General features: G+C 43.8%; 1 protein-coding gene across 9 annotated transcripts in view; it reads left to right on the forward strand.

Annotated features, from left to right (window-relative positions):
* The window catches only part of CSMD2 (CUB and Sushi multiple domains 2), a 288,669-nt gene that overhangs the window by 125,939 nt on the left and 137,034 nt on the right, over window positions 1–25,696 (forward strand). For 8 of the 9 annotated variants that reach the window (XR_015808349.1, XR_015808350.1, XR_015808351.1 and 5 more), the window contains exons 8-12: window positions 4,143–4,220; window positions 11,225–11,312; window positions 12,333–12,457; window positions 15,529–15,650; window positions 22,611–22,714. Coding sequence is in view for 5 of the 9 variants with exons in the window: in XM_088178517.1 (XP_088034643.1) it covers window positions 4,143–4,220; window positions 11,225–11,312; window positions 12,333–12,457; window positions 15,529–15,650; window positions 22,611–22,714 (517 nt within the window). In the remaining 4 variants the exon portion in view is untranslated. The remainder of the gene's footprint in view (window positions 1–4,142; window positions 4,221–11,224; window positions 11,313–12,332; window positions 12,458–15,528; window positions 15,651–22,610; window positions 22,715–25,696) is intronic. The other variant, XM_088178516.1, reaches the window with a different exon arrangement.

The following is a 25,696-nucleotide window of genomic DNA, read 5'->3' on the forward strand; positions in this document are numbered from 1 at the left end:
CTTATCCTGGATCTCCCACTCCTCATATTTGACCTTTCCCCTTCTCATCTTGGATCTTCTACTGCTCATCCTGGATCTTCCCCTTCTCATTTTTGACCTTCCCCTTTTCACCTTGGATCTCCCACTGCTTATCTTGGATCTTCCCTTCTTCATCCTGATCTTTTATTCCTTATCTTGGATCTTCTCCTTTTCATCTTGGATCTTCCCCTCCTCATGCTGGATCTCCCACTGCTCATCCTGGATTTTCCATTTCTCATCTTGATTCTTCCCCTTTTTATCCTGGATCTTCCACTCTTCATCTTTATCTCCCCTTCCTCATCCTGGATCTCCCACTGCTCATCCTGGATCCCACCCTTGGGTTCCAAAGGGATTTTCAGCTCCTGCCATGTGACCTGTGGGGTCTCCTGGGCAATCCTGGTGCTTGTGCAGGCTCTGACTCCCAAAGATCCAATATCAGGCTGCCAAAACAGGGATTTTTTTCCAAAGAGTTGCATTTTTTTTTTTCCTTTCACCTCCAAGAACCCCCTGGGAGCATCCTGCTGTATCCCAGGGGCTGCTGAGCCATCCCAGCAGGAGGGAAGAGATCCAGGCAGGATCTGCATTTAACAGCAATTCCCCCCACAAGGAGAACAGAGCTTCACTGAATAGATTTCTCCTGTCGTTTGTTGCTGAAGCGCTGTTTTCCAAATTAAAAATAAATAAATGTCTGCTTAAATTCTCATTTAGAGCAACATGAAGTGGTTTAAAAGAAACAGCCCGGCCTGCCTGCCACGCTGGCAGAGCTTTGTAATGTCATCTCTCAAATCTGACAGGATGCTGAGTATTCCATTAGATCTGTTGGATGTGTGAGAGCAGCAAAACCCTCCAGAAATCGGGAGTTTCTGTTCATCCAATTATCCTGACACAGCCCTTTGTGGTACTGCTCCACATTCCAATTTACAAACAAAGTGGATTTTTCAAATCCCGGATTTTTTTTTTTTTTTTTTTTTTTTTTTTTTTTTTTTTTTTTGGAGGACAGGGAGCCGGGAGAATTCTTCGCATTTATTTAATTAGATAACAAAGCACGAAAACGAGTGGTGCTTTACTGTGCCTGGCTGTGGCCTAAATGGAGTCATTTGTAAAGTGTGACTCCCATCATTAGGGCTCTGAAATGAAGGATGAGGAGGGAGAGGATGCAGTGATCCCTCTTTATCAATTCATCCTTCCCAATTTATCTTGATCCGTCCTGCTGGAAAGGGACACGAGGCAATTAGGGGAGGAGATGTTTCCTGGGGATGCAGCTCGGGCTCTGAATTTTGGGATTGGTGCTGGGTGATGAGTGCCTGGTGCTTGCTCCCATTGCTGCAGGGTTTGGGATCCAGGTTTTCCATCAGGACGGGGTTGGAGGGGGATTTTTGTTGGGTTTTTGTTGGGTTTTTGTTGGATTTTTGTTGGATGGAATCTGGCAGGGATGGCTCTGGGACAACCTTGGTTAAAAATATGCCCCTGAAAAATTTCCAGCCCTGGGTGGATCCAAATTATGAATTCCCCGTGCCAGAGAATCCTGGAATGGTTTGGATTGTCAGACACCTTAAAATTCCCCTCATTCCACCCCCTCCCCTGGATTTGGCACTGAGGAAATCCCTGCAGGTTGCTGTGTCCTGATGGAAAAATTGACTTTTCCAAGGATGTCTCATCCCATCCACGGTGCCACCATCAGCTCTGCTGGGGTTCACCAACGCTTGGGGAGCTTTGCTTGGCCTCTAAATTCCCTTTATTGTGCACAGATCATCCGAGCTGAGCTTTTGTTTGTGTGGAGAGTGGAAACCTTTCCCTGGGGGCTGGATAACGGGGAAGTGCAGGGGAGAATAGAAAAATGGGGATTATTTTATAAAGCTGCTCCATCACTGATCGTGCCCCAAAGCACAATCCACTCAGAGACTGCAGGGTCCCAACCCACATCCCTGGAAATTCAAATCAAAGTCCAAATTCAGCCTCGGGAAACTTGGAATTGCCTGGGAGGGAATGTCAGGCTGGGATTGGGGGATTATCCCTGTGTTTGCTTGGAAAATCCCCACAGGATGGTCTATCACTATTTTATTTGAAGCAGAAATAGATTTTTTTACCCCCAAAATGTGAGTTTTGGGTAGCCCTAAGTCCTTTGTTTTGATATCACATTTATTCAAAACCTTGAGATCAGGCTGGAAATATCCCGTGATTCCCATCCACGTGGACCTTTGGGGCATCCCAAAACCTGCTGCTTTTTTTTTTTTTTTTTTTTTTTTTCCCCTCCTGCTGCACTTGCAGGTGAATTTGGAGTAAAAAGCAACAAAGAGTTCGATTTGCTTTGACAGCAGCCTGCTGTTAATTAGTTTTCCCTTCTTAAATTAATAAAAAAAGGCAGCTGCCCTGAACAGATTGAAGCTGGTGAGGAAGACAGGAGCTTTTCCTCATGAATATTTTCCAGCTAATGCAGAGTTTGAAGTTATTGCTGCTTTATTTAAAGAGAAAGCCAAAAGCTGTGAGGAAATGATGAGTGAAAAGCATCTCCCTCAAAGCAGCACCTCAGGTGAGCTTCAAGGAGCCTCTCCCTGTCTGAGCCTCCTGCAACAGCTGTTCCAAAAAGGGTTTTTTAAACCCAAAAAAAACCCCAAAAAAACCCTCGGCACGACTGCAAACCCCCTCGTTAGTTACATGGGTAATTGTTCTTGACAGCTTTGTCTTAGGAATGTGCTAATTCAGGGATGAAAGGCTGACAAGATGAAGAGCACGGGGGGGGGCGGGGGAGAAGGGTTTGAAGTGGGAGATGGGCTGGGATTCTCCAGGGATGAGGGATGGTCCGACAGGAAAAGGCTCCCAGAAAGGGATTTGGGGCTCTTTTATCCCAAATCCTGCTGTGAGGGCTGGGTTATCCCAAATCCTGTCAGTGAGGGCTGGGTTATCCCAAATCCTGTCAGTGGGAGCTGGGTTATCCCAAATCCTGTCAGTGAGGGCTGGGTTATCCCAAATCCTGTCAGTGGGAGCTGGGTTATCCCAAATCCTGTCAGTGGGAGCTGGGTTATCCCAAATCCTGTCAGTGGGAGCTGGGTTATCCCAATTCCTGTCAGTGAGGGCTGGGTTATCCCAAATCCTGTCAGTGGGAGTTGAAATTATCCTAATTCCTGCAGTGGAGGCTGGAATTATCCCAATTCCTGCCAGTGGAGGCTGAGTTATCCCAGTTCCTCACAGTGGAGGCTCTTTTATCCCAATTCCTGCCTCTGGAAGCTCTTTTATCCCAGTTCCTGTCAGTGGAAGCTCTTTTATCCCAGTTCCTGCCTCTGGAAGCTTTTTTATCCCAATTCCTCACAGTGAGGGCTCTTTTATCCCAATTCCTGCCTCTGGAGGCTGGAATTATCCCAAATCCAGCTGTTCGTGCTGCTCCCAGATGTTCTGCCAGGTGGGGTTTGTGTCAGAGCCCCGGGGGTGGAGGGAGCAGCCAAGTGCAGAGCACGAAAACAAATTGCTGCTCCCTGCTGGGCAAGGCTGGGGCTCTGGGATGGAATTCTCATTCCCTTTCCTGGTTTTTCCCCTCTTTCCATGGAGGTTTGGAGCAGGGAGGGAAATGTTCACAATTTGGGAGGAGTCCCCCAGGTGTGAGGATGTTTCCCTTTGCCAATAATGGGCTTGAATTGTATTTTTCCTGCTGTTTTCCTGCCTTTTCCTGCTGCTTTTCCACACCAGCTCTGCAGTTTTTAGGTTATTCCCCTGGAATATCTCTGCTCTATCATGGATTCCTGGGATAAATTCCTGCAGCAGAAAAACTGGGGGGGGAAACCAGCTCAGCATTTTCCTCTCAGCATCCTCAGAGTTTCCCTTTCTCCTGTGTGGGTTACAAAGGGATGGAGAGGGTTGGACCCCATTTTTATTTTGAAATTAAAGCTCCCCAATGCCCTGACACGGAAAACAAATCCCTCTCCAAAGCCCTAACAGGGAAAACATTGCAAGGAAAAAAATCCTTGCTGGTTTTGAGGGGTCAGGACAAGCCGGGTGATCCCAAAGGGGAGGATGCACCATGTGGGTGATTCACATTTTTCTTTTTCAAACGAAAACTTCAAAATCCCTGAAGCTCAGCTAAACCTTTCCCTCATCTTCCCTTTTTTTTTTTTTTTTCCCCACCCCTGCAGTCAAGAAGCAGATGGAGCTGAAGTCCAGAGGGGTGAAGCTCATGCCCAGCAAGGACAACAACCAGAAGACATCTGTGTGTAAGTTTTATTTTATTTTATTTTATTTTATTTTTGGCTCTTCCTTCGCTGTCTTTTTGATAACAATCTCCTGGAACATTTCATTGGAACTTTCCAGTAATCTCTAAAACTTCTCCACTCTGAAAAGTTTGGGTGCTTTTCCCCTCTCTTCCCTCTGCATTTCTGCATCACTCCCTCCTGCCAGCTCTGTTCACAAACATTTACTAACTCCTGAAGGGCTGCAGGGGCTTGGGCTCCGTGGATTTGGTTGGTTCTGTGCTCCAGGGTCGTGACTTTGGGCTCCTTTCAGTGGGGAAAGCAAAGAATTTTGGGAACGGGGTTGGACGTTATCGCTGGAAATAAGGAGCAGGGATAAGGAACAACGTAAAAAAAAAATAAATTAGAAAATTTACAGAGGCGGCAGCAGCGTCTTCCTTCTTCCATTTGAGTTTTATTTCATTTTTCCTGCAGAAAAAAAATCGTTTGTAGGGCCGGGTTTGTGGGGCCGGGTTTGCAATGCTGATTTTTCAGGGTGTGTTTGTTTAGGGGTTGGCGTGGCAGGGGCAGAACTTTGGGGTCACTGCTGTGCCTCCCTCTGGCAGGTGGGGAAATCTTTCATTTTCCATCAGGTTCTTCCCAAATCAGCAGCAAAACCTGTGTTTTTTTTTTTTTTAATCCCCGAATCTCGGGCTCTTACAGTGACTAAAAGGAAACAGGAGGGGTGTGACTCGGAGTTAATATTTTATATGGATTCAGGTGGGAGCAGCATTTTTCCAAATGGATTTTAGGGGAGAGGCTGGAATTGCTCATTTGGTTGCATGGCCCATTACCCCCCATCAGAGAGGAGCAGTTTGCACATTTCTGCTGGGTGGATTTTGCACGCACAAAATTCAGAAAAATGGATGGGTTGGATCTGAATCCTGGCTGGCTGGGAGGAGGATCTCCCTCCCAGCTCCCAGGAGAATTTTTAGAGACTCTGGGGTTTTTTTTTGGGTTTTTTTTTTTTGGGGGAGCAAGGCCCAAAAAGGTAAAAACCAGCTCAAAATCTGCAGAGCAGAAAACGCTGGGGGTATATCCAGGGGGAAAATAATTCCATTTGAAAGGGAAAACTCGGTGTCCAAGCTGCTCCTGGCTGGGGGATACATTCCTTGCCAGGAAGAATTTAATTGGAATGAACATCCCAGTGCATTGAACAGAGTGGGAAATCTGGCTGGAAACCCCCCTGGCTTGGTGTGGAATGGTGGAGTGATTGGTTTAATGAAGTATTCTGGCATTTCCAACACACAAAATTCCCATTTCTCCCTCCTGGGAATGGTTTTTGGGGGAGTTTTACCTGTTTTTAATGTGCTGAGGCTGAGGAGGACACAGCACCTGCAGATCCTGCCCTCTCCCAGCCCTGCTGCTCTTCTGAGGGAAAAAAAAAAAAAGGAATTAATTCCCTCTGCCTGGTTTATCCTGTCCCAAGGGGCTCAGAGCTGCCAGTTCAGCATCTTGGGATCTCAGATCTCAAATCTCTTCCTGCTGATGGAGCACAGCTCAGGCTGGAGGTTGTTAAACTGGAATAATGGGAATGGGGGTGGTGGCCCCATTCCATTTATTAAATTTATATTCTATATATTAATAATTATATATATATATATAAAATTATTTCTATTCCGTGGTCCTTGTCACCCCCCCTGAGCCTCCAGCCCCTTTTCCATGCCCTGCTTTCCACCAGGTCAGGATTTGCAGCCCTGATCATCCCTGTCTCATGTAGCCTCCTGCTCCCACAGGGAATTTCCAGCTGCTGATGAAGAAATGCTGATTCCCAAGGAGATGGCACCAGGAAAATATTATTTTTTTTAATTTTAATTTTTTTTTTTTTTTTTTTTTTTTTTTGCAAAGCCTTTCCTGCTCTGCTCCCTGCTGGATTTGCAGGGTTGGTCGTGCCCCTTTGTGCTCCCAAATTTTCATGAGCTGAGTCTGCATCCCCAAAAAATGACACAGGGACAGGCTGGGTAAAGAAATTTCCTATTCCAGAGCAATTTCCAGTTGCTCTGGCTCAAACAGCAGAAATTCAGGAATTCTTGTGTCTCTTGGTAACACTGAAAGCTGTGCCACAGAATCTTAAAATCCTTGAAAAGATCGAGTCCAACTTTCAAATCCCTGCTTTATTTTCTGTTATTCCTACCAGCAGCGTTTTTTCTTTTTTTTTTTTTTTTTTTTTCCAAGTGCTCTTTGCTTAAACCCGGCCTAAAATCCTCCCTGGAAGAACCAACACTTAAATCCAGAGGTTTTGGGTTTGGGATTGCCTGGTCAGATTAAAATTTGTGTGTTTTGTGTGGCTGAAGGGAGGCAAAATGTGGTGGTGTAAAAGATGCTTGTGTTACTGCAGGGAAAAAAAAAAAATCCATAAAAATACGGAATTTTGGGGAGGAGATGCTGATTGTGCTCAGTTGTAGAGGGATGTGTTTGTTTGAATTCCTAATTAAGTGCCTTGTACCTGCTCACCATCAGTAAAATTATCTGGAAATCTTGATTTAATCACTTCTGGAGGGAAAATAATACAGAGAAACAACGTAGGTAGAATAAATAATTTTAAATTTTAGGCCGTAATTTGGAGGCTGTTTCTGAATGCAGAATATAAATGTGAATATTCCAGGTCCCACAGTGGGGAAAAATGTGATGTTTGGGTTTAAAAAAAAAAACAAAAAACACAGCATCCAAGTGGATTTTGTGGTGTTTGGGTGAATCCAACCTGGAGAGGTCGTGGATGAAGGATTGGGAATTCTGTGAGTGCCCAGCTCGGTCAGAATCTGCTTTGCAAAATTATTTTTGGGGGGCTGAGCAGTTTGGGGGGGGGGGTGGGGGGGTGGGAATTTCTGGATTTTGGGGAGGTGAGGGTGGGTCCCTGGTGCTGAGGGACACGGGAGGCACCTGGGGCTTGGGGACAAAACCTGGCTTGGGACACCTTGGGAATGAGCTGGGAATTCTGGAATTCTGGTGATCCTGGGTCTTGAGGGACACTGGGAATTCTGGGAATTCTGGTGATCCTGCATCTTGAAGGATGCTGTGGGAATTCTGGGAATTCTGGTGATTCTGCATCTTGGGGTTCACCCTGGGAATTCTGGAATTCTGGGAATGCTGGTGAGCCTGCATCTTGAGGGATTCTGTGGGAATTCTGGGAATTCTGGGAGTGCTGGTGATTCTGCATCTTGAGGTTCACCCTGGGAATTCTGGAATTCTGGGAATTCTGGTGATCCTGCATCCTGAGGGACACTCTGGCAATGGGCTGGGAATTCTGGAATTCTGGCGATCCTGCATCTTCTGAGCTGTTCTGGGGTAGCACAGGGTGAGAAATTCGGGTTTAGAGTTCTCCTGGTGGAACATTTCCAGCTGGAATTGGGTTTTCCCTTTTCACACTCGGTGTTGCTAAACCCGGCTGTGTTCAGTGTCCGGGATTAAATTATTCTGCATTTCTGGGATTTTTTTGGGTGCTGAAGGATCTCTGTGGGTGAGCCCTGCCCCCATAAATCAGCTCCCTGCTCTCCATCCCTGATTTTTGTAACCTTTCCCAGAAGTTTGCGTGGAATCACACGGATTAACCCTTTCAGCCACCTCGTTCCTGCTGCAGCCCTGCCCACCCCTTTTCGCTGGATTTCTCATGCTGGGGCTTTGTCTGAAGTTTTTTTTTTTTTTAATTATTTTGTACTTCTGAAATTCGGTGAGAAATTGTCCCTTGGGAATCTGTCAGCCAGCTTTTTTTATGGAGAGAGGCCGAACTAAAGAAGATTTTAGCAGTGAATTCCAGTGGCAAGCCTGGCTGTCACTGAATTCACGAGGAGGAAGAAATTAAAAAAAAAAAAAAAAAAATCAGGAGAATGAGGGGGTGGAAAACCAATCCCATGGTTGGGGGAGAGAATTCTTGAGTTTCTAATACAGAAATTGAGCAGCTCATCACAATTTTGGGGATCTGCTGTTTTTTCCCCCAATAACCTTGAAGGGTTCAATTTGGGAATGGCACAGCCCAGGTGAAGCTTTGGGAAAGGTGAGCGTTGCTCTGACAGCGAATTCTCAGCACGACAAATCCAGTTTAGAACCTTTGGGTGCTCTATTTGTGTGTGTGCGTGTTCAAAACAAAAGGTGGAGAACAAAAGTTTCTGTAAACGAGCATCGAATCCGTCTCCTCCTTTTCTTTCACTCTCCTTAAAAGAGAAATTCCCCAACTCCCAGGATATGGAGATATCTTCCCTCTCCCCTCCTTGCTCAGCTTTATCTTCCCTGTTCTCTGCTTTATCTACACGTTTTTAGGTGTTAATGAATCTCCAGTTAACAGAGATGGGTCGGGCTCAGACCTCACAAATTCTCCTGCAGGGTCTGGGTTTTCCTCGGCCTCGTTTCTTCCCAAAATTTTGAATTCCAGGCTTGGTTTTTATGGGAAATGGGAAATAATCACTGGGGGGAACAAAAGGGCTGCTCTGGGGGGGGGTTTGACCATTGTGGGGAGGAATTTGCTGTGGGAATGTGATTTTTTTATTTTTATTTTTTATTTTCTCTGAGGAACAGCTCCCAAATGTTGGGGTGCAGCCCTGGAAGCTGTTACAGGTGTGTCTGGTCAGGGGGGGAAAAATCAGGAATCTGAGCATTTCCCTCCTGTGAGGTTAGACTTTTGGATGCCTTTTTTTTTTTTTTTAATGAATTAAGTAGTTAATAGTTGTCATAAAGTTGTTTATTGTAAAAGTATTTTAGTTTTAAAAGTAAAGTAAAGCAATGGTAAAAAGTAAAAAGGTATAAAAACATATGGCATAAAAAGTAAGTGGTAAAAGTAATGGTATAAAGCACCAGCTTTTTTTGATGCATGTTTTTAATAGAAATTTTTTAACAATTTAAGGCTTGGACTAGTACTTTTTAATTTATTAGAATTTTAGTTTTTTAGTACGTCAGGCAACGTATAAACCACACACATGGTCTGTTTTGTTTTAATTTGAAAAAAAATATATAATTTATAACTTTATTATGTCTGAAACTGGGAAACAGCAATACCCAGGGCTGTGGTTTTTAACCTTCACTAGAACATGTGCTACTGCTCTGGCATCTGAGATTTTACTCACTAAAAGCACTTAAAACTCATTCTACTTATTTATTTGCTTCCTTGCTCATACTAAAACTGAAACTTGCACTTTTACTTTGTGTGTGAGTGGCTTAACATCCTTCAATCCACCCAAAGGTTTTAATGAAATTCTTGCACTCTGATTTCTCTGTGAAGAATTCAGAGATTCCTGACTCCAGCACCTCCCTCGTGGCTTTGGGACATAAAACCCTGGCTGGGAGCCTCATCCTGGGCTGGATTTTCCTCTTTTTGGAGCTTGGGGAGGTGATGGGAAGGAACCCCAAGGAGGGGTGGTGGCACCTGAGGAATTTGTGCAGCCAAATTTTCCCTGTCAGAAGCTGGGAGTGGAATCCGTGGAATCCCTTCCTTCACACTCGGGGGGTGATTTGGGATTCTCTGGGCCTGGGAAAAGTGGCAAAGAAAAGTTTGGAGCTACAAAAAAACCCCCCCAAAAAAAAAAAACCCCAGGGATGCCGGATTCTGCTTTGGGTGCTGCTGCCTCCTCGGCTGACTGAGCATAATGAGGGGTTATGGACGTGGAAAAGTGGGAAAACAATCCCTCAGGAATGGAAAAGTGGGAAAATAATCCCTCGGGAATGGAAAAGTGGGAAAGCAATCCCTCGGGAGGCAGTTTTCCCGTGGATCCGTGTCTCCTCTGTGCCCTCACTCACGTGGAGCAGAGCTCAAAGCATCGCGTGGGAAAACAGAGCTGGGACAATCCCGGCTCCAGCACGGCAAGAAGGGAGGAAAAAAAGGGAAAAATTCCAAAAGGAAATTCCTGGAAAGGACTTAAAAGGCATCAGAGGAGGTGTCAGTGCTGAGGAGAAGCTGGAATATTTTGGGGATCGGCAAAAGTTGGGAAGCACAGATCCCTTCCCTCCTTGTAGGAACGGTTTGGGATGCACCAGGGATTCCCCAGCGGTGAATTCCCAAATATTTGGATGCTCTTGGCTTTGTGTGTGCCCGGTCTGGGTGGATTCTCCCCTTCCCCCCTGTCCGGCTGCTGAGCCCTGAGAAAGGGCTGCTGTCGCCTCAGTGTCACCTCCCTCCTGGCCACGGAGAAAATCGGGATTTTTCTTCCCTGCAACGCAGTGCTAGGCAGAGGTGGAATGGGAACGGGGTTGTGTCGGTGGCTCAGCATCCCTGCTGAGAAATGCGGTGTGGTTTTGGCTAAAGAAAACGAATTCCCATCGAGTTCCTGTGGCAAAATCCCCTATTTTATCCCTTCACCGTGGTGGAATTCAGATGGAAAATGAGGATTGTGCCAGGGCTGAGGAGCCCCCCGGGTTCCCCCACCCTGGACCCTCCTGTGCCCCCCGGGCAGGCTGGGGAGGGCTGGAAACGGGCACAGATGGAGCTGGGAGGATTCTGCTCAGCACTCCATGGATTTCATGTTTCGGGCTGGCTCCATAAAATTTTCCATGTTCCAACTAAATGACTTTGCTTTAAACCCCTCGGCTCGCATTTCCCCTCTCCTTTCTCCCTCTCTGTGCTTGGGTTTTTCCCCCCTGGGATCACCCCCCTGCCTTCTCATGGAGTTGTTTTATTTTCCTTGGCACACCGGGCTGGGTTTGGGGGGTTTGGAAGGTCACAGGTGGTGTTCTCATCCCACGAAACGGGCTCTGGAAGTGGCGTCATTTAGCAGAATGGAAAATAAAACACAAAAAAAAAACCCCACAAGTTTTTCCAGCGTTATTTCTATAGTGGAACGGAGGTAAAGCTGTGTCCCTAGCTGGCATTTCCTAAAAAAACACTCAGGTGTGTAAAACTGAGCGGGTATTTCTTTCCAAAGCTGTTGTTTTTGCAGAATAAAACAGAACACGTTGAGGTTTTTTGAGCTCCCAGTTGCCATTTTTCTCGCCACATCCACCAAGACAGCTGCTGAATGTTCCTTTTGCTATTCTGTCTCTGTATGTGCTGTTTTTTTGCTTTGTAGTAACTCAGGTTGGTGTGTCCCAGGGACATAATTTGTGTCCAGACCCTGGGATTCCCGAGAGAGGCAAAAGGATAGGCAACGATTTTAGGTAAGAACATTTTCACTTTAATTTCTGCGTGTTCTGTGCATGCTGCAGAGCTCCTGGGTGTCCCCGGGTGTGCTCCTGGCGTGGGGGGGCTCTGTTTGCTCTGTCCCCATCCCAAAATCCTGCCCAATTTTGGGGGGCACGTGTGTGAAACCCTGCCCTGTGAGTGCTGTTCCACGTGAGGATCTCTAAAAATCTCTTGGAGTATTTTTATCCTTTCCCAATCCAGGCTGTAGAATCCCTGTGTGCTGTCATCCCTCCCCTGGAAAACTGAAACAGCCAAAAAAAAAAAACCAAAAATCACTTTTTAAATTAGCTCAAGCCCCAGCCCTTAGGGAATTTGAGGTTCCTTGTCACCGAGTCTGTGTGGTGCCAGCTCTTTGGGGTTTATAAAGTTTAAACCAGTGCTGCTGTTCCTTTCCCAGTTTTCCTTTGCAGGGATGGCCCAGCTGCTGGTGGCCGTGGGGAATCGATATTTCATCTGATTTTGCTGGGCTGTTATGCTCATGGAAATTGTCTCTCCATCAAATCCCAGTCTGTCAAATTCAAATGTCAAAAATGAGGAGACAAAAAAAAAAAAAACTCCTTAAATTCAGCAAAGAAGTGAGGGCAGAGGAAAGGGAATTCCCACCAGTCCCTAAATTCCTCGAGATGAATTCCCAGCTCTGCAGACTGGATTGTGTTCCCTCAGTGAACAAAGCAGCTGCAGCAGCAAAGGCTCGGAATCCAAACCACAGAATAAAGAGCAGAACTCTCAGCAGCTCATAAGGATGACTTTTATTATTTTTTTTTCCCACCCACACTTTATAAGAACGCTGAGCGTGTCCTCTCCCGGGGCTGTGGATGAAATTCCCACTGGAATGTCGCTAAGGACTGGGATTTGGCCATGGGGCACACACAGAGCAGAGGGGAGGCAGAGCTGCCCCCTCCTCCCTCCCTGCGGCTCGGGGGGTGGCTCTGGCCCCAAAACCCCGGCGTGCAGGAGGCAGGACAGGGCTGATGTCCCCTCTGTCCCCTCTCCAGGCTGGGCTCCAGCATCCAGTTCACCTGCAACGAGGGCTACGACCTGCAGGGCTCCAAGAGCATCACCTGCAAGAGAGTCAGCGACATCATCGTGGCCTGGAGCGACCACCGGCCCGTCTGCAGAGGTGAGGGGGCTCAGCCTGCCTGGGTTTGGGGATTTCTGCGAATTCCCAGCTCCTCCTTGTCCCTTCCCCATCACCCATCCTGCTCTCAAGTCATGGCCAGCTCAGAGAATCCCAGAATGGTTTGGGTTAGGTTGGGACCATCCTGCTCCTTCCACTCTCCCTCCAAGCTGGACTTGGACACTCCCAGTGATGGTGCAGCCTGAGAGGGCTGGATTTTGGTTTTTTTGGGAATTCCCAGCTCCTTCTTGTCCCTTTTCCATCATCCATACTGCCCTCAGGTCAAATAATCCCAGAATGGTTTGGGTTAGGTTGGGACCATCCTGCTCCTTCCACTCTCCCTCCAAACTGGACTTGGACACTTCCAGGGATCCAGGGCAGCCTGAGAGGGCTGGATTTTGGGATCTCTGGGAATTCCCAGCTCCTTCTTGTCCCTTTTCCATCACCCATCCTGCCCTCAGGTCAAACAATCCCAGAGTGGTTTGGGTTGGGAAGAACCTTGAGGAAAATCCTGTTCCATGGCCAGGGACACTTCCACCATCCCCCTGGACATTTCCAGGGATTGAGATTCCACAATTTCCCTGGGAAACTTTTTCCAGGGCATCCCCACCCTGCCATGAAAGCTTTATTCACCCCCTCAGTCCCTCTTTCTGCACCCCCTTCTCCCCTCACAGCCTCTTCCAGGAATTTCCCACCTGTCCCTAAATCCCTTCCCTCCCCTCTCTCCCGAACATCCCTTTTGTTCAGGGATGTAAAACCTGAGCAAGATCCTCCCTCTCCCTATTCCAGGAGTTTTCTCCCTTCTCCTGTAAGAGGAAAGACTGGAATAAAACTTGGAAAAGCAGAGATGGAGATTAAAAAAAAAAAAAAAAAAATTCTAACTGGAAATGTGGGATCTGGGGGCTGTGCTTCCCCAGGAGCCTCATCCTGTGCCATGAGCCAGCAGGGAATGGAGTTTTTTCCCATTTTTCCCATTTTGCCCTTGGCCATTTTGTTTTCATTCCCTCTCTGAAATGTCACATTGTGATATTTGTAATGCTAATAAAGAACAACTTGTAATATTTTTAATTGAATCCCTTTAAAGCTCTTAAAATCATAAATAGGTTTTTTTTTTTTTTCTTTAATTTCATCTGCAGATTTTTTCAGGGCTTTGGAATCCCATGTAATTCTTGAAACAAGCCTGGAATAAATTGAATCAGTGTAAGAGGATATTTGGCATAAATATGTGACACTATAAAGGAAATTTATGGTGTCCTCCTGCTAGAGATAAAAAAGGATTTGCCTGCATTATTCTGTTTCTGTGAATCAACTTAATTTTTTTAGCTGCTGACTTTCATGTTTGGGGTTTGGTTTTTTTTTTCCTTTTTAAAAAGTTAGATTTTTATTTCAGCTTTCTGCCACTTTTTTCTCCCAGTTCGTTCCATTTTTTTAAAATTTGGTTTCTCTCAAATTCCAGAGTCAGTCCCAGATTTTAACTTCTTCAATTATTTCTTAATCCCCACTGAGCAAACTTTGGGGGAAAGTTCTGCAGCTTCCCCACCTTCAGCAGATTCTCTCTGGATCCTGGGAGAGTCACTGAATCCCACTTGAAAAATGGGAATAATGGGATTTACTTTTTTTTTTTTTCAATGGGAGCTCCAGGATGAGGCAGGAGTGGTTCAGCATCCTGGATAAGTGACCTAAGCTGCTTCCAAACCATTCCCAATGTTCCCACAGCTTGGCCAGGAGATGATTTTTCCATGTTTTACAGAGAAAAACATGGAAAAACAGAGGGAAAAAACCCCAAAAAACAACAACAAACCCTTGCAGACTCCACATGTGCAAATACGTCTCCTAAATTAAATGCTAAATTTAAATAAATAAATAAACTTCAAAAATAAATTAATTTCGAGGCTCCATCACAGCAGCAGAAAACAATTCCAGAACTGGGATGTTTTTCCCCACTTTTTTTTTTTTTTGGGTGCAATATTTCAGCTAAATATTACATCAAAGGCATTCCACAGGCAAAATTTTCCCTGCTTAAGCACTTTTCCCAGCTTTCCTTTTACCTGAGATATTTTGAAGGTGCAGAGCTGAGTTTCCACCTTAGTTCTGAGCCCACAGAAGGAAACCAGCTTAATAAATACTTAATAATGACCTAATAAATCCTCGCTGTGCAGGGTTTTGGGATCTGCAGGGAGGAAGGGAATGTGACTTTTTGGGGACATCAGGAAGGAGCTGTGTCAGTCCTGGCCCCTCTGGCCTGGATGGGGAAGGAATTTTGGGAGGAAAAAAAATGAGGAAGGAAAGGAAATAAATCAGTGTGAGGAGTAGAGAGTGGTTGAGATGGGAATGGGGTTTTGATGGGATCAGGGGTCGATGGGATCAGGATTTGTTGGGATCAGGGGTCGATGGGATCAGGGTTGTTTGGATCAGAATTTGTTGAGGTCAGGATTTGTTGGGATCAGGATTTGATGAGATCAGGTTTGTTTGGATCAGGGTTTGTTGGGAATCAGGATTTAATGACATCAGGGTTTGTTGGGATCAGAGTTTGCTGGGATCAGGATTTGATGGGATCAGAGTTTGTTGGGAATCAGGATTTAATGACATCAGGGTTTGTTGGGATCAGGATTTGATGGGATCAGAGTTTGTTGGGAATCAGGATTTAATGGGATCAGGTTTGCTGGGATCAGGACTTGCTAAGATCAGGGTTTGATGGGATCAGGTGTTTCTGGGATCAGGAATTGTTGGGAATCAGGATTTAATGGGATCAGGGTTTGTTGGGAATCAGGATTTGCTAAGAGCAGGGTTTGTTGGGATCAGGGTTTGATGGGATCAGGGGTTTCTGGGATCAGGGTTTGATGGGATCAGGGTTTGTTGGGAATCAGGATTTAATGGGATCAGGGTTTGATGCCCCCACTCCTCACAGACAAACCCATTTTTACGCCACGTCTGGAACAAACAATCCCTTCCTCCCGCGAAAACGCCGATTCCTAAATTTCCCCCTCCTCCCACCTCCACACCAAACCCATCCCTCCTCCCTGCCCCTGGAATGACCCCCCCCCGGTGCTGACTGTCCCCGTTGGTGTCCCCAGCCAGGATGTGTGACACGTACCTGCGCGGCCCCAGCGGGGTCATCACGTCCCCCAACTACCCGGTGCAGTACGACAACAACGCCTACTGCGTGTGGGTCATCACCGCCCTCAACCCCGCCAAGGTGGGTCCAGCCTGCTGCTGGCAGCCCCTGCAGCTCCAGGCACCGCGGGGTCCTGCTGTTCTGCACGATTCCAGCCTTGTGTTTCGTGGAATTCCAAGGCGGGTTTGGGTTGGGAAGGGGTTGCGGTGCCAGCCTGGTGTGGGATGCGGGGGCAGCCACGGCTGCTCTGGGAATTCCGTGGCAGCTCCTGCTCATCCTCACAGCCCCAGGGTCCCGTCTGAGCCTGCTCCCTCTCAGTTCGAGGTGGTGTTGGGGAGGGTTGTTGATTTACAGAGCCCTGGGAGGAGGAGATGAACAAAGGGGGTTCTTGGTCCTTTGGTGTTGAATGGAGCAAAAGCTGGAACGAGTTTGGGTGCTGGGCTGGGGTGGTGGAGTGGGTGTGCACAGCCAGACACAGCCAGACACATCCACACAAATCCAAACAAATCCAGACACATCCAGACACAGCCAGACACATCCACACAAATCCAGACACATCCAAGCAAATCCAGACACATCCACACAAATCCAGACACTTCCAAGCAAATCCAGACACATCCACACAAATCCAGACACTTCCAAGCAAATCCAGACACATCCACACAAATCCAGACACTTCCAAGCAAATCCAGACACATCCACACAAATCCAGACACTTCCAAGCAAATCCAGACACATCCACACAAATCCAGACACTTCCAAGCAAATCCAGACACATCCACACAAATCCAGACACTTCCAAGCAAATCCAGACACATCCACACAAATCCAGACACTTCCAAGCAAATCCAGACACATCCACACAAATCCAGACACTTCCAGACACATCCAAACACATCCAAACAAATCCAGACAAACCCAGACACATCCTGACACTTCCAGACAAATCCAGACACATCCAAACACACCCAGACACTTCCAGACACTTCCAAACAAATCCAGAAACATCCGAACACCTCTAGACAAATCCAGACACTTTCAGACACTTCCAAACACCTCTAGACAAATCCAGAAACCTCCAGACACAGCCAGACACATCCAAACAACTCCAGACACGTCAAAGAAATCCAGACACTTCCAAAAACCTCCAGACAAATCCAAACACGTACAGAAACATCCGAGCCCATGCAAACACCTCTAGACAACTCCAAACACTTCCAAAAACATCCAAGCACATCCAGACACTTCCAAAAAACTCCAGACACCTCCAGACACCTCCAGACACCTTCAAACACATCCAGACACTTCCAGGTTGCTCCAAGCCCTGTCCAGCTTGGCCTTGGACACTTCCAGGGATCCAGAGCCAGCCACAGCTTCCCTGGGAGACCTTTTGCAGCCCCTGCTCACCCGTTAAAGGTTGATTCATCCCCTCGGGCTCAGTTCCTGTCCCCACACAAACTCTCCCCTGTTTTTCCCAGCTGGGTTTAAATCCCTGACCTTCGCTCCCTGCTGAGAGCTCGTTTTGTTAAGGGCTGTAATTAAAAGTGAGCGTAATTATTTGTAATCGAAGCCCCTTTGATATCTCGTGTGGAGGGCAGGGAGGTGCTGGAGCAGCCCAGCAGGGCAGGGAGGCTGTGCCAGGAATGCTGTTTTTTTTTTTTTCCCCGTTTTTTTGGCTGTGCCTGGTCCTTATCCAGCAGGATTTCAGCCCCCAGGGGCAGAGGAGCGAGGTTTGGGTCTGTCTCGTGCTATTTATGCAGTATTGTGAATTTATTGCCATTTTTGCACTGTTATAAATTGAAATACAATCCAGTTTTAAAATTTATTTTTACATTTATTTTTATATTCATTTATATTTATTATATTCATTTATTTATGTAATATATGTTTTATATATATTTTTATAATATTATATTTATATATATTTTATTTTTTATAATTTTTATTTATTTATTTTAATTTTTATTTATAGATTTATTTTTAAATTTTTTTTTTAAATTATTATTTAAATACAATTTAAACACCCTTTCTGTACTGGTGTGACTCCAGAGTGTGGGGAGTGAACGAGGTGTGACTGCCCTGGCCTGGGAAAGATCAATCCCTGTCCATTTTCCCAATGGGAAATTTTGGCAGTGGGAATTGAGTCGAGGGCAGTTTTTGGTGCTCTCAGCTTTTTCCAGTCTCAGCCCTTGTCTCTCCTCCAGCTGTGGAGCAAAAGAACAGCAACCACTTTGCATCTGCATCCCCGCAAACACCATTCCATCCGTTCTGGATGAATCCCCAGCCTGCCAAGGCTCCAAGCTCCCATTGATTCTCCTTTCCCTCTGGAATTCCTGCACGTTGGCTCCCTGCCTTTTGCAGGGGGGATCTCACAGGATCTCAGGTTTTTTATTTTAATTTTTTTGGGAATTGTTTGGAAATGCTGGGATCCTGCTTTTCCTCCCCTCTGGAGCAGGATGGAGCCTGTGGAATTCTCCCCTCCCTGCTGAGCTCAGCCCAAATCCCTGGTGGAGGAGGATTTTAATGAGGAATATCCCTAAATTCCCATTGCCAGGCAGGTTGTGGCTCAGGGCTGTTGTTATCCGTGTGTGGGACACAGATTGAGAAAGTAAAAAAATTACAGCCTGAAAAATATTCCAGGCTGGATCTTCTCAGCTCTGTTCCCAGCCCATGAGCTGCTCCAGCTCAAGGCTAAGGGAGAATTTCTCCCAGGGTGATAATTTGGCCAAAATAAAAAGGAATTAATACCAAAATCAAACCCCTGTTGTGGTGTGTGCCCAGGCCCTGGCCATGGGGTGTCTTCTCTCTGAACCAATCTCCTTTTCTCTGCTCTGGGAGTTGCAGTCCTGCTATAAAACCAAGAGTGTTTGTGAATAAACTCGGCTCTTTCTTCCTGTCATGACAGACAACCATGGAGCTGAGCATCTTAAAGGGTTAAAATCCCTTCCCAGGGCTGCATTCGTGGTGTGGCTGCACAAAACCTGGATTTTGGGAGACCCGAGTGTGGAACCAGATTTTCCTGTGCTGATTTATCGGGGTTGATCCAGCCCCAGGAGGGTCCCCTTCATCGGGGGGATGTGCCCTGGAGTGTTCCCTGGGTATCCATGGATGTTTCATCCTTTCCCGTTATTTCTGTACCTTTTTGTCCCCAAAAAATCACCCCCACCCAGGTTTGGGGTGCATGGAGCAGAGTTTGGGTGTTCCTGGGTGTTTTGTAGGATAACTTCTCCATTTGGGTTTCCTGCTACAAATTATGGAGGAAGAGATGAAAACCATGAGGAAAATCTGCCCAAAGTTTTCCTGTTTTTCCAGTGTGACAGGAAAAGCTTCTCCTCCTGCCATTCCTGCACAGAAATGTCTTATTTTTCCCTGGGAATTTCTGCTTAGAGGAAATTTCTGCTTGGTTTCTTCCTCAGCTTTGAAACCTGAGTCACAACAAAACAAAAATCTGCAAGTCCTGATCCTTTCCTAAATCATAAAGGGGATTGGAATTGCTCACATCCATTAATTTAAAGATTTCCCAACCGGGATCAGAGATTCCACAGCACAGGGAAATGCAGGCTCTGCTCCATGGAGCTGAAATTTGGGTTGGTGAAATCTGCAGCATTTGTGAGCTGTGAGAGGAGATCCCATTGCCTTTCATTTTTTGACAATGATAAATATTTTAAATTGATTTAATTAATGTCAGGTTTTGAAGGGTTTTTTGGGGGGGTTTAGGTGTTTCAGTGTCATTTCCAGGGAGGGAAAACCTCTTCTGAAGGAGGGAAGGAAATCACCAACTCCCTTGGGGAACACCACAGCTCTCCCTGCTTGTCCTGATCCTTTCCTAAACCTTAAAGGGGATTGGAATTGCTCACATCCATTAATTTTAAGATTTCCCAACTGGGATCAGCGATTCCACAGCGCAGGGAACTGCTCCATGGGACTGAAATTTGGATTGGTGAAATCTGCAGCATTTGAGAGCTGTGAGAGGAAATCCCATTGCCTTTTCCTTGGAGATGATAAATACTTTTAATTAATTCGATTAATAATGCCAGCTTACAAAGAGTTTCTTGTGTTTAGGTGTTTCGTGCTGGAAGTTTTGGGAAAGGTTGGGAAAAGCTCTCCTGGAGCAGGGAGGGTTGGGAGAAAAGCTCCAAATCCTGTGGGGAGGTCACAGCTCTGATGATCCCAGCATTTCCCATTCCCCAGCCTTGGGATTAATTAAATTCCAATGCCTATAAAATACTATAAAATAAAATACGAGGAGCATTATGTGCCTGAGCTGGAGCTGCTGAAGTCGCTGTAATCTTTTTATGGACTCCAGTGGTCTTTGGAGCTTTGGGAAAAGCAGGAGCTGAATTTAGGACTCATTTGCAAATCCTCTGCTCTATCTTTGGCAAAGAACCTCGAGCCAGAGATCCACGGAGCCCCAAAATCCAAATTTCCTGGGAATTCTGTGACTGTAGGGCTGAGGCCTCCTCATTGACAATTTGGGATTTTTTCCTGTGCAGAGGAGGGGACATCAAACCTATGTGTGGGATATTCAGATTTTTTTTTTTTTTTTTTTTTTTTTTTTAGCTGGGCCCTGGTGCCCTGGGAATGAATTCCAACCACAGTGGGAAAATAAATCACTGGGGAGCTGAGAAATGCATATGATAATTGGGGAATTTGCATAAAAAGCTATTTCTGGCTCTTTTTGACATAATGGATGTTGCTGGTTGAGGCTCCTCCTGGGGTTATTCCCACCTGCAGCCAAAAAAAAATCCACGTCCAAGCTGATGGAGGGAGAAGGGCCCCTCCAGGGGATGATTTATCCCAAATGGAAAGGGAAATTCTGGAGCAGGGAAATGAGGAATGTGACTGAATTTCCAATCACTTTGGTGGCACTTTGGAATCAGGAGTCCCATCCCATTTTTGTTCCCTTCAGCAGCTCCAAGTTTGGAGGTGCTGGTGCTTCTCTGTCCGTTTAAGAAATCATTGAATAATTAAATTAAATTAATTAAATTTCCAGCTTTCAGAGAAAAAAAAAAAAAAAAAAAAAAAAAAAAAAAAACCAAAAACAAAAAAACTCAGGAAAATGGGTAAATAAACACAATATTCAGCATCCAAACCTTGTGCCACGAGGTTGCAGTCTGGAGGGTGTAGGATGTAATTAGTTGTTTAATTAGGGTCAGGATGCAGCTCCTGGAGTGGCTGGTGGAGTAATGGTGTGTGCAGATCTGCAGCTCTTCTCTGCATTCATTACATGACTGCAGCACAGGTTAATATTTTGAGTGTTAAACACAAATTAAAGTTGTCTCAAGCATCACCCAGGATCCTGGTTCACCATCCTGGGGCTCTGAGGAAAAAAAAAAAACAAAACTATTTTCACAATGGTTCAAATCTCTAAATTTAATTTTTTTTTTTTAATTTTTTAAATTTTTTTAATTTTTTTTTTTAGTGTTCATCTATAGAAATGAAAACACAGGACAGCTCAGCCTGAAATATATAAATTATATATATAAATATATTTTTCTTTTTTTTTTTTTAACTTTTGCTTTGAATTTTGGGGTTTTTTATCCCCCAGGGAATCCACACCTGCTCAAGTTTTGCAGGAGTTGCTGCTTATAAAAGCAAGAAGGGACAAGAGGAAGATTTTGGGATTTGGTTCCTTACCCCAAACCGAGGTGGAAAGTGGCCCCAGAGCTCGGTGGCCCTTGGCATTCATCCTTAAATTTTGTGTATTTGTGACTTTTTTTTTTGTATTTTGGTGATTTTTGTGTTGTGTGTAGCAGCTGAAAGAAGCATCAACCCACCAAAATTTGGTGATTTAATCTGTTCAAAGTCAGGAAATTGAATGTATTTACAAAGGTCTCGTGCATTTGAGTGGTTTTTGTGTTTTTTATTTTTGCTGGTCAGGTAAAGAGTCCAAGAAACAAAACTCGATTGATTTCTGCTGACGGGGGATGTGAAACTCGAATTTAATTTAATTAATCTTTTCTTTTTCTGTTTGTTCAGCCTGTCCCAGGCTGGGTTAAGGACTCTGCCCCTTAAATTGGAGTTGAAAAAGCAGAAATTCCCAGAGCAGCTGAGAGCCTTGGAGCACGAACATCCATGGGAGTTCTGCTCCTAAACGATGCAAAAAATCCAAAGTTTGGGTGAAAAAGGAGAGGAAAAAAAAGCAGGGAACAGGGATGTGGTGATGCTGAGGATTGTGTTTGCAGAAAATTCCCAAAAATCCATAAATTCTCTCCAGTTCTGACCGTGAACCAGGAGAATTTCCTGAGCCACAAAATAAAAGGTTCAGCATTTACTCCGTGCTCGTCCAGGTGCAGAATTCCAGCTTTGGGGTGGGAAAAAGCACATTGAGATCCCAGCACGAAAATATTGATATCAGTGAAGTCAAAGCAGAGGTGATTCAAAGCACCTCTAAAAAATAAAAAACAAAAAACCAACAACAACAAAAAAAAAGACACAAAAATCACCAAAAAAAAACAACAAAAACCCCAAACAAAAGACCCCCAAAACAGCAAAAAACAAAACCAAAAAAACCCCAAAACGCCAACATAAAACAAAAAAATTAAACAAAACAAAAAAAACCCAAACAAACAAAAAACCCAAAAACAAAAGGAAAAAAACCAAAAAACACCCCAAAGACCACCAACAACAAAAAAACATTTAAACAAAATAAAAAAAACCCCAAAAAATAAACAAAAAACAAACAACCCCAAAAAACAAACAAAAAAAAAGAAATTTAAAAAAAACGAACAAAAAAACCCACCCCAAAACACCAACACAAAACAAACAAAAAAAAATAAACAAAACAAAAACAACAAAAAAACCCAAAAACAAACACCAAAATAACCCCAAAATAAAATTTTTAAAAATCACTTTTGGTTTTTTTTGTATTTTTTTTTTTTTCCCGGAGATTTTGATGCTCTTGGAAGCTGCTCCGGGATCCATGAGCAGGGCAGGGCTCGGTGTTCAGCGCTGGCGGTAATGAATTGTGTGTTAATTAACTGCGGTAATGAATTGTGTGTTAATTAACTGTGTTAATGAGTTGTGCCGGGTCTTTGGCAGGTGATCAAACTCACCTTCGAGGAATTCGAGCTGGAGAGAGGCTACGACACCCTGACCGTGGGGGATGGGGGGCAGGTGGGAGAGCAGAAATCCGTGCTCTACGTGTGAGTAACAACAGCTCCTGGGAATGGGGTATTGGGGTATTGGGGTATTTGGATAATGGGATATTGGGATATTTATTTGGATATTGGGATAATTGGATATTGGGATAATGGAATATTTATATATTGGGATATTAGGATATTTATTTGGATATCGGGATATATATTTGGATATTGGGATATTGGGATATTTGGATATTAGGATATTTATTGGGATATTGGGATATTGGGATATTGGGATATTGGATATTGGGATATTGGGATATTGGGATATTAGGATATTTATTTGGATAGTGGGATAATGGGATATTTGGATATTGAGATATTGGGATATTTATTGGGATATTGGGATATTTATTGGGATATTGGGATATTTATTGGGATATTGGGATATTTATTGGGATATTGGGATATTTATTGGGATATTGGGATATTTATTGGGATATTGGGATATTTATTGGGATATTGGGATATTTATTGGGATATTGGGATATTGAGCTATTGGGACATTTGGATATTAGGATATTTATTTGGATATTGGGATATATGGATAATGGGATATTTATTTGGATATTGGGATACTGGGATGTTTGGATACTGGGATGTTTGGATACTGGGATAATGGAATATTGGGATATTGGGATATTTGGATATTGGGATGCAGGAGCTGCCCCTACATCTGTTGGATCCCCAAAAATCTGGAATTTTTGAGCTTTCTGTGCTTCCAAGCACTGACCCCCTGGAAAAAAAAAAAAAAACAAAACTGCTCTGGAGCTGAAACCTTGGAGTAGGCTTGGAAATATAAATAATGAGTTAGTAAATATAAATAATGAGTTAGTAAATATAAATAATGAGTAAATATAAATAATGAGTTAGTAAATCTGAATAATGAGTTAGAAATCACAAATGTGCAGTGGGTTAGATGTGTGTGTTTTCACTGGGTGATAAGTTTTAAATTTGGAGTTTTTATTTGTGGTAGTAGTTGAGAAATGAGATAGAAAATTTGGGGTGGTGTCTTTTCTTCTTGTTCATCTTCTTCTCTTCCTGCTTCTTCACCTTTAGATTGGTCAGTTGAAAGTCACTCTAAGGGTCATGGGAATCTATTATTGAGTCAGAAGAATAAATAATAAAAGTGTTAAACTTTTATTGGTTTGTTTAGCTTTGAAAGGCCTTGAAGCAGCCTCACCTTGGAGCCATTTCCCCACTTGTAACAAGGAGCTAAAAGTGCTGCTATGCCTCCTGTAAATTTTGATAATATTATTATAAAATAAACATCCAAGCCCAAACACGAAAATCTAGCTCAGCTGCCTTTTTTTAATAATCCTGACTCCAAACTAAAACAGATGAGGCTGATGACAAACCACTAATTAATGGTGCTGAGCCCAAAACCACCCTCACACATCCTGTGGTTTTTGGGTTTCTGGGCACAGCAAATTCTCCTTTCTCCTCCCTCAGGGAGAGGCTCTCCAGGGAGCTGAGAAAAACTGGGATCCAAAAGGAGAAGAACCCCAGAAATTTGGGATTTTGGAGCTTTTTTTGGAGCTGAGGCCTTGGAGAGAGCTTCTAAATTTGAGTGATGGAGTTGAAATCACGGGTGTGGAGTTAAATAAAAGTGTGTGATTTCACGTGGTGAAGGGTTTTAAATTTTAAATGAATTTGAGGTTTTTAGAACAGAGTAATGAGACAAGACAGAGGGGTTTGGGTGGTGTCTCTTTTTGGTTTTCATTTTCCTTCTCCTTCGTGGTTTCAGGCATTTTCTGGTCGGTCAGTGTCACACTGAGGGTCATGGGAATTGAGTCATTAATTAAAAAGTATCAATAATATCGGTGTTAATTATCTATGGGCTGTTTATCTTGTATCTGGCTGAATTCATCTCCATTTGACTCAGTTTTACTGGCTAGAAGTGCTGCAGAACTTTCTGCACTTTAGATAAGATTTAATAAACAACCAAACCCCCCAAAAAAAAAAATCCATTTCCTTCTTGTGTTTTTTAATCCTGGCTCTGAGTGAAAGCAGAAAAAACCTGAGACAAAACACTGATTAATTAATTAATTAATTAACTGCTTAAATTCCCACTGCTGCTCCACCCAGGAGCTTTTGGGGTGTTTTTGGTATTTATTTGTTGGCTGGTTTGTTTTTTAAAGAGTTAAGTCGTTAATGGTCGTTATAAAGTTATTTATTGTAGAAATATATCAGTTTTAGAAGTAAAAGTGAAACAGTAAAGTTGATGTTGAGTTTTAGTTTAGAGTTTTAAGCAGAAGTTGGTTTTGGTGGTTTTAGTAGGGTTGGTGAAGTTGGGTAGTTTTTATTTTATTTATTTTTTTTTTTGAGTGGTGAGGGAGCAGGAACAAAAGTAAAGTAAAGCAAAAGTAATGGTAAAAAGCACTGGGGGTTTTTTTAATGCATTTTTTAATAGAAATTTTTAATAAGCTAAGACATAAACTCAGATAATTTTTTAATTTATTAGAATTCTAATTTTTTCAGCAGGCTAGGCTATGTATAAACTACATACATGGCCTATTTTATTTTAACTCAAAAATGTAAGCAATATTTTTAACTATAACTTTATGTCTGAAACGAGGCTTTTGGAGCTTTTACAGGAACATCAGTATCTAGGACCAAGTTCTTTAACTTTCACTAGAACATGTACAACTTTTCTGCCATTCATGACTTTTATTTACTAAAAGAACTTAAAACTTATCTTATTCTACTCTTATTCTACACTTATTCTACACTTATTCTACACTTATTCTACACTTATTCTACACTTATTCTACACTTATTCTGCACTTATTCTGCACTTATTCTACTCTTATTCTGCACTTATTCTACTTTTAGTCTACTTACTTTTAGTCTACTTACTTTTAGTCTACTTACTTTTATTCTACTTTTATTCTACTTTTATTCTACTTTTATTCTACTTTTATTCTACTTTTATTCTACTTTTATTCTACTTTTATTCTACTTTTATTCTACTTTTATTCT

Source organism: Sturnus vulgaris, chromosome 24 (genome assembly GCF_052056855.1).
Source record: "Sturnus vulgaris isolate bStuVul1 chromosome 24, bStuVul1.hap1, whole genome shotgun sequence".
Taxonomy (NCBI): Eukaryota; Metazoa; Chordata; class Aves; order Passeriformes; family Sturnidae; genus Sturnus; species Sturnus vulgaris.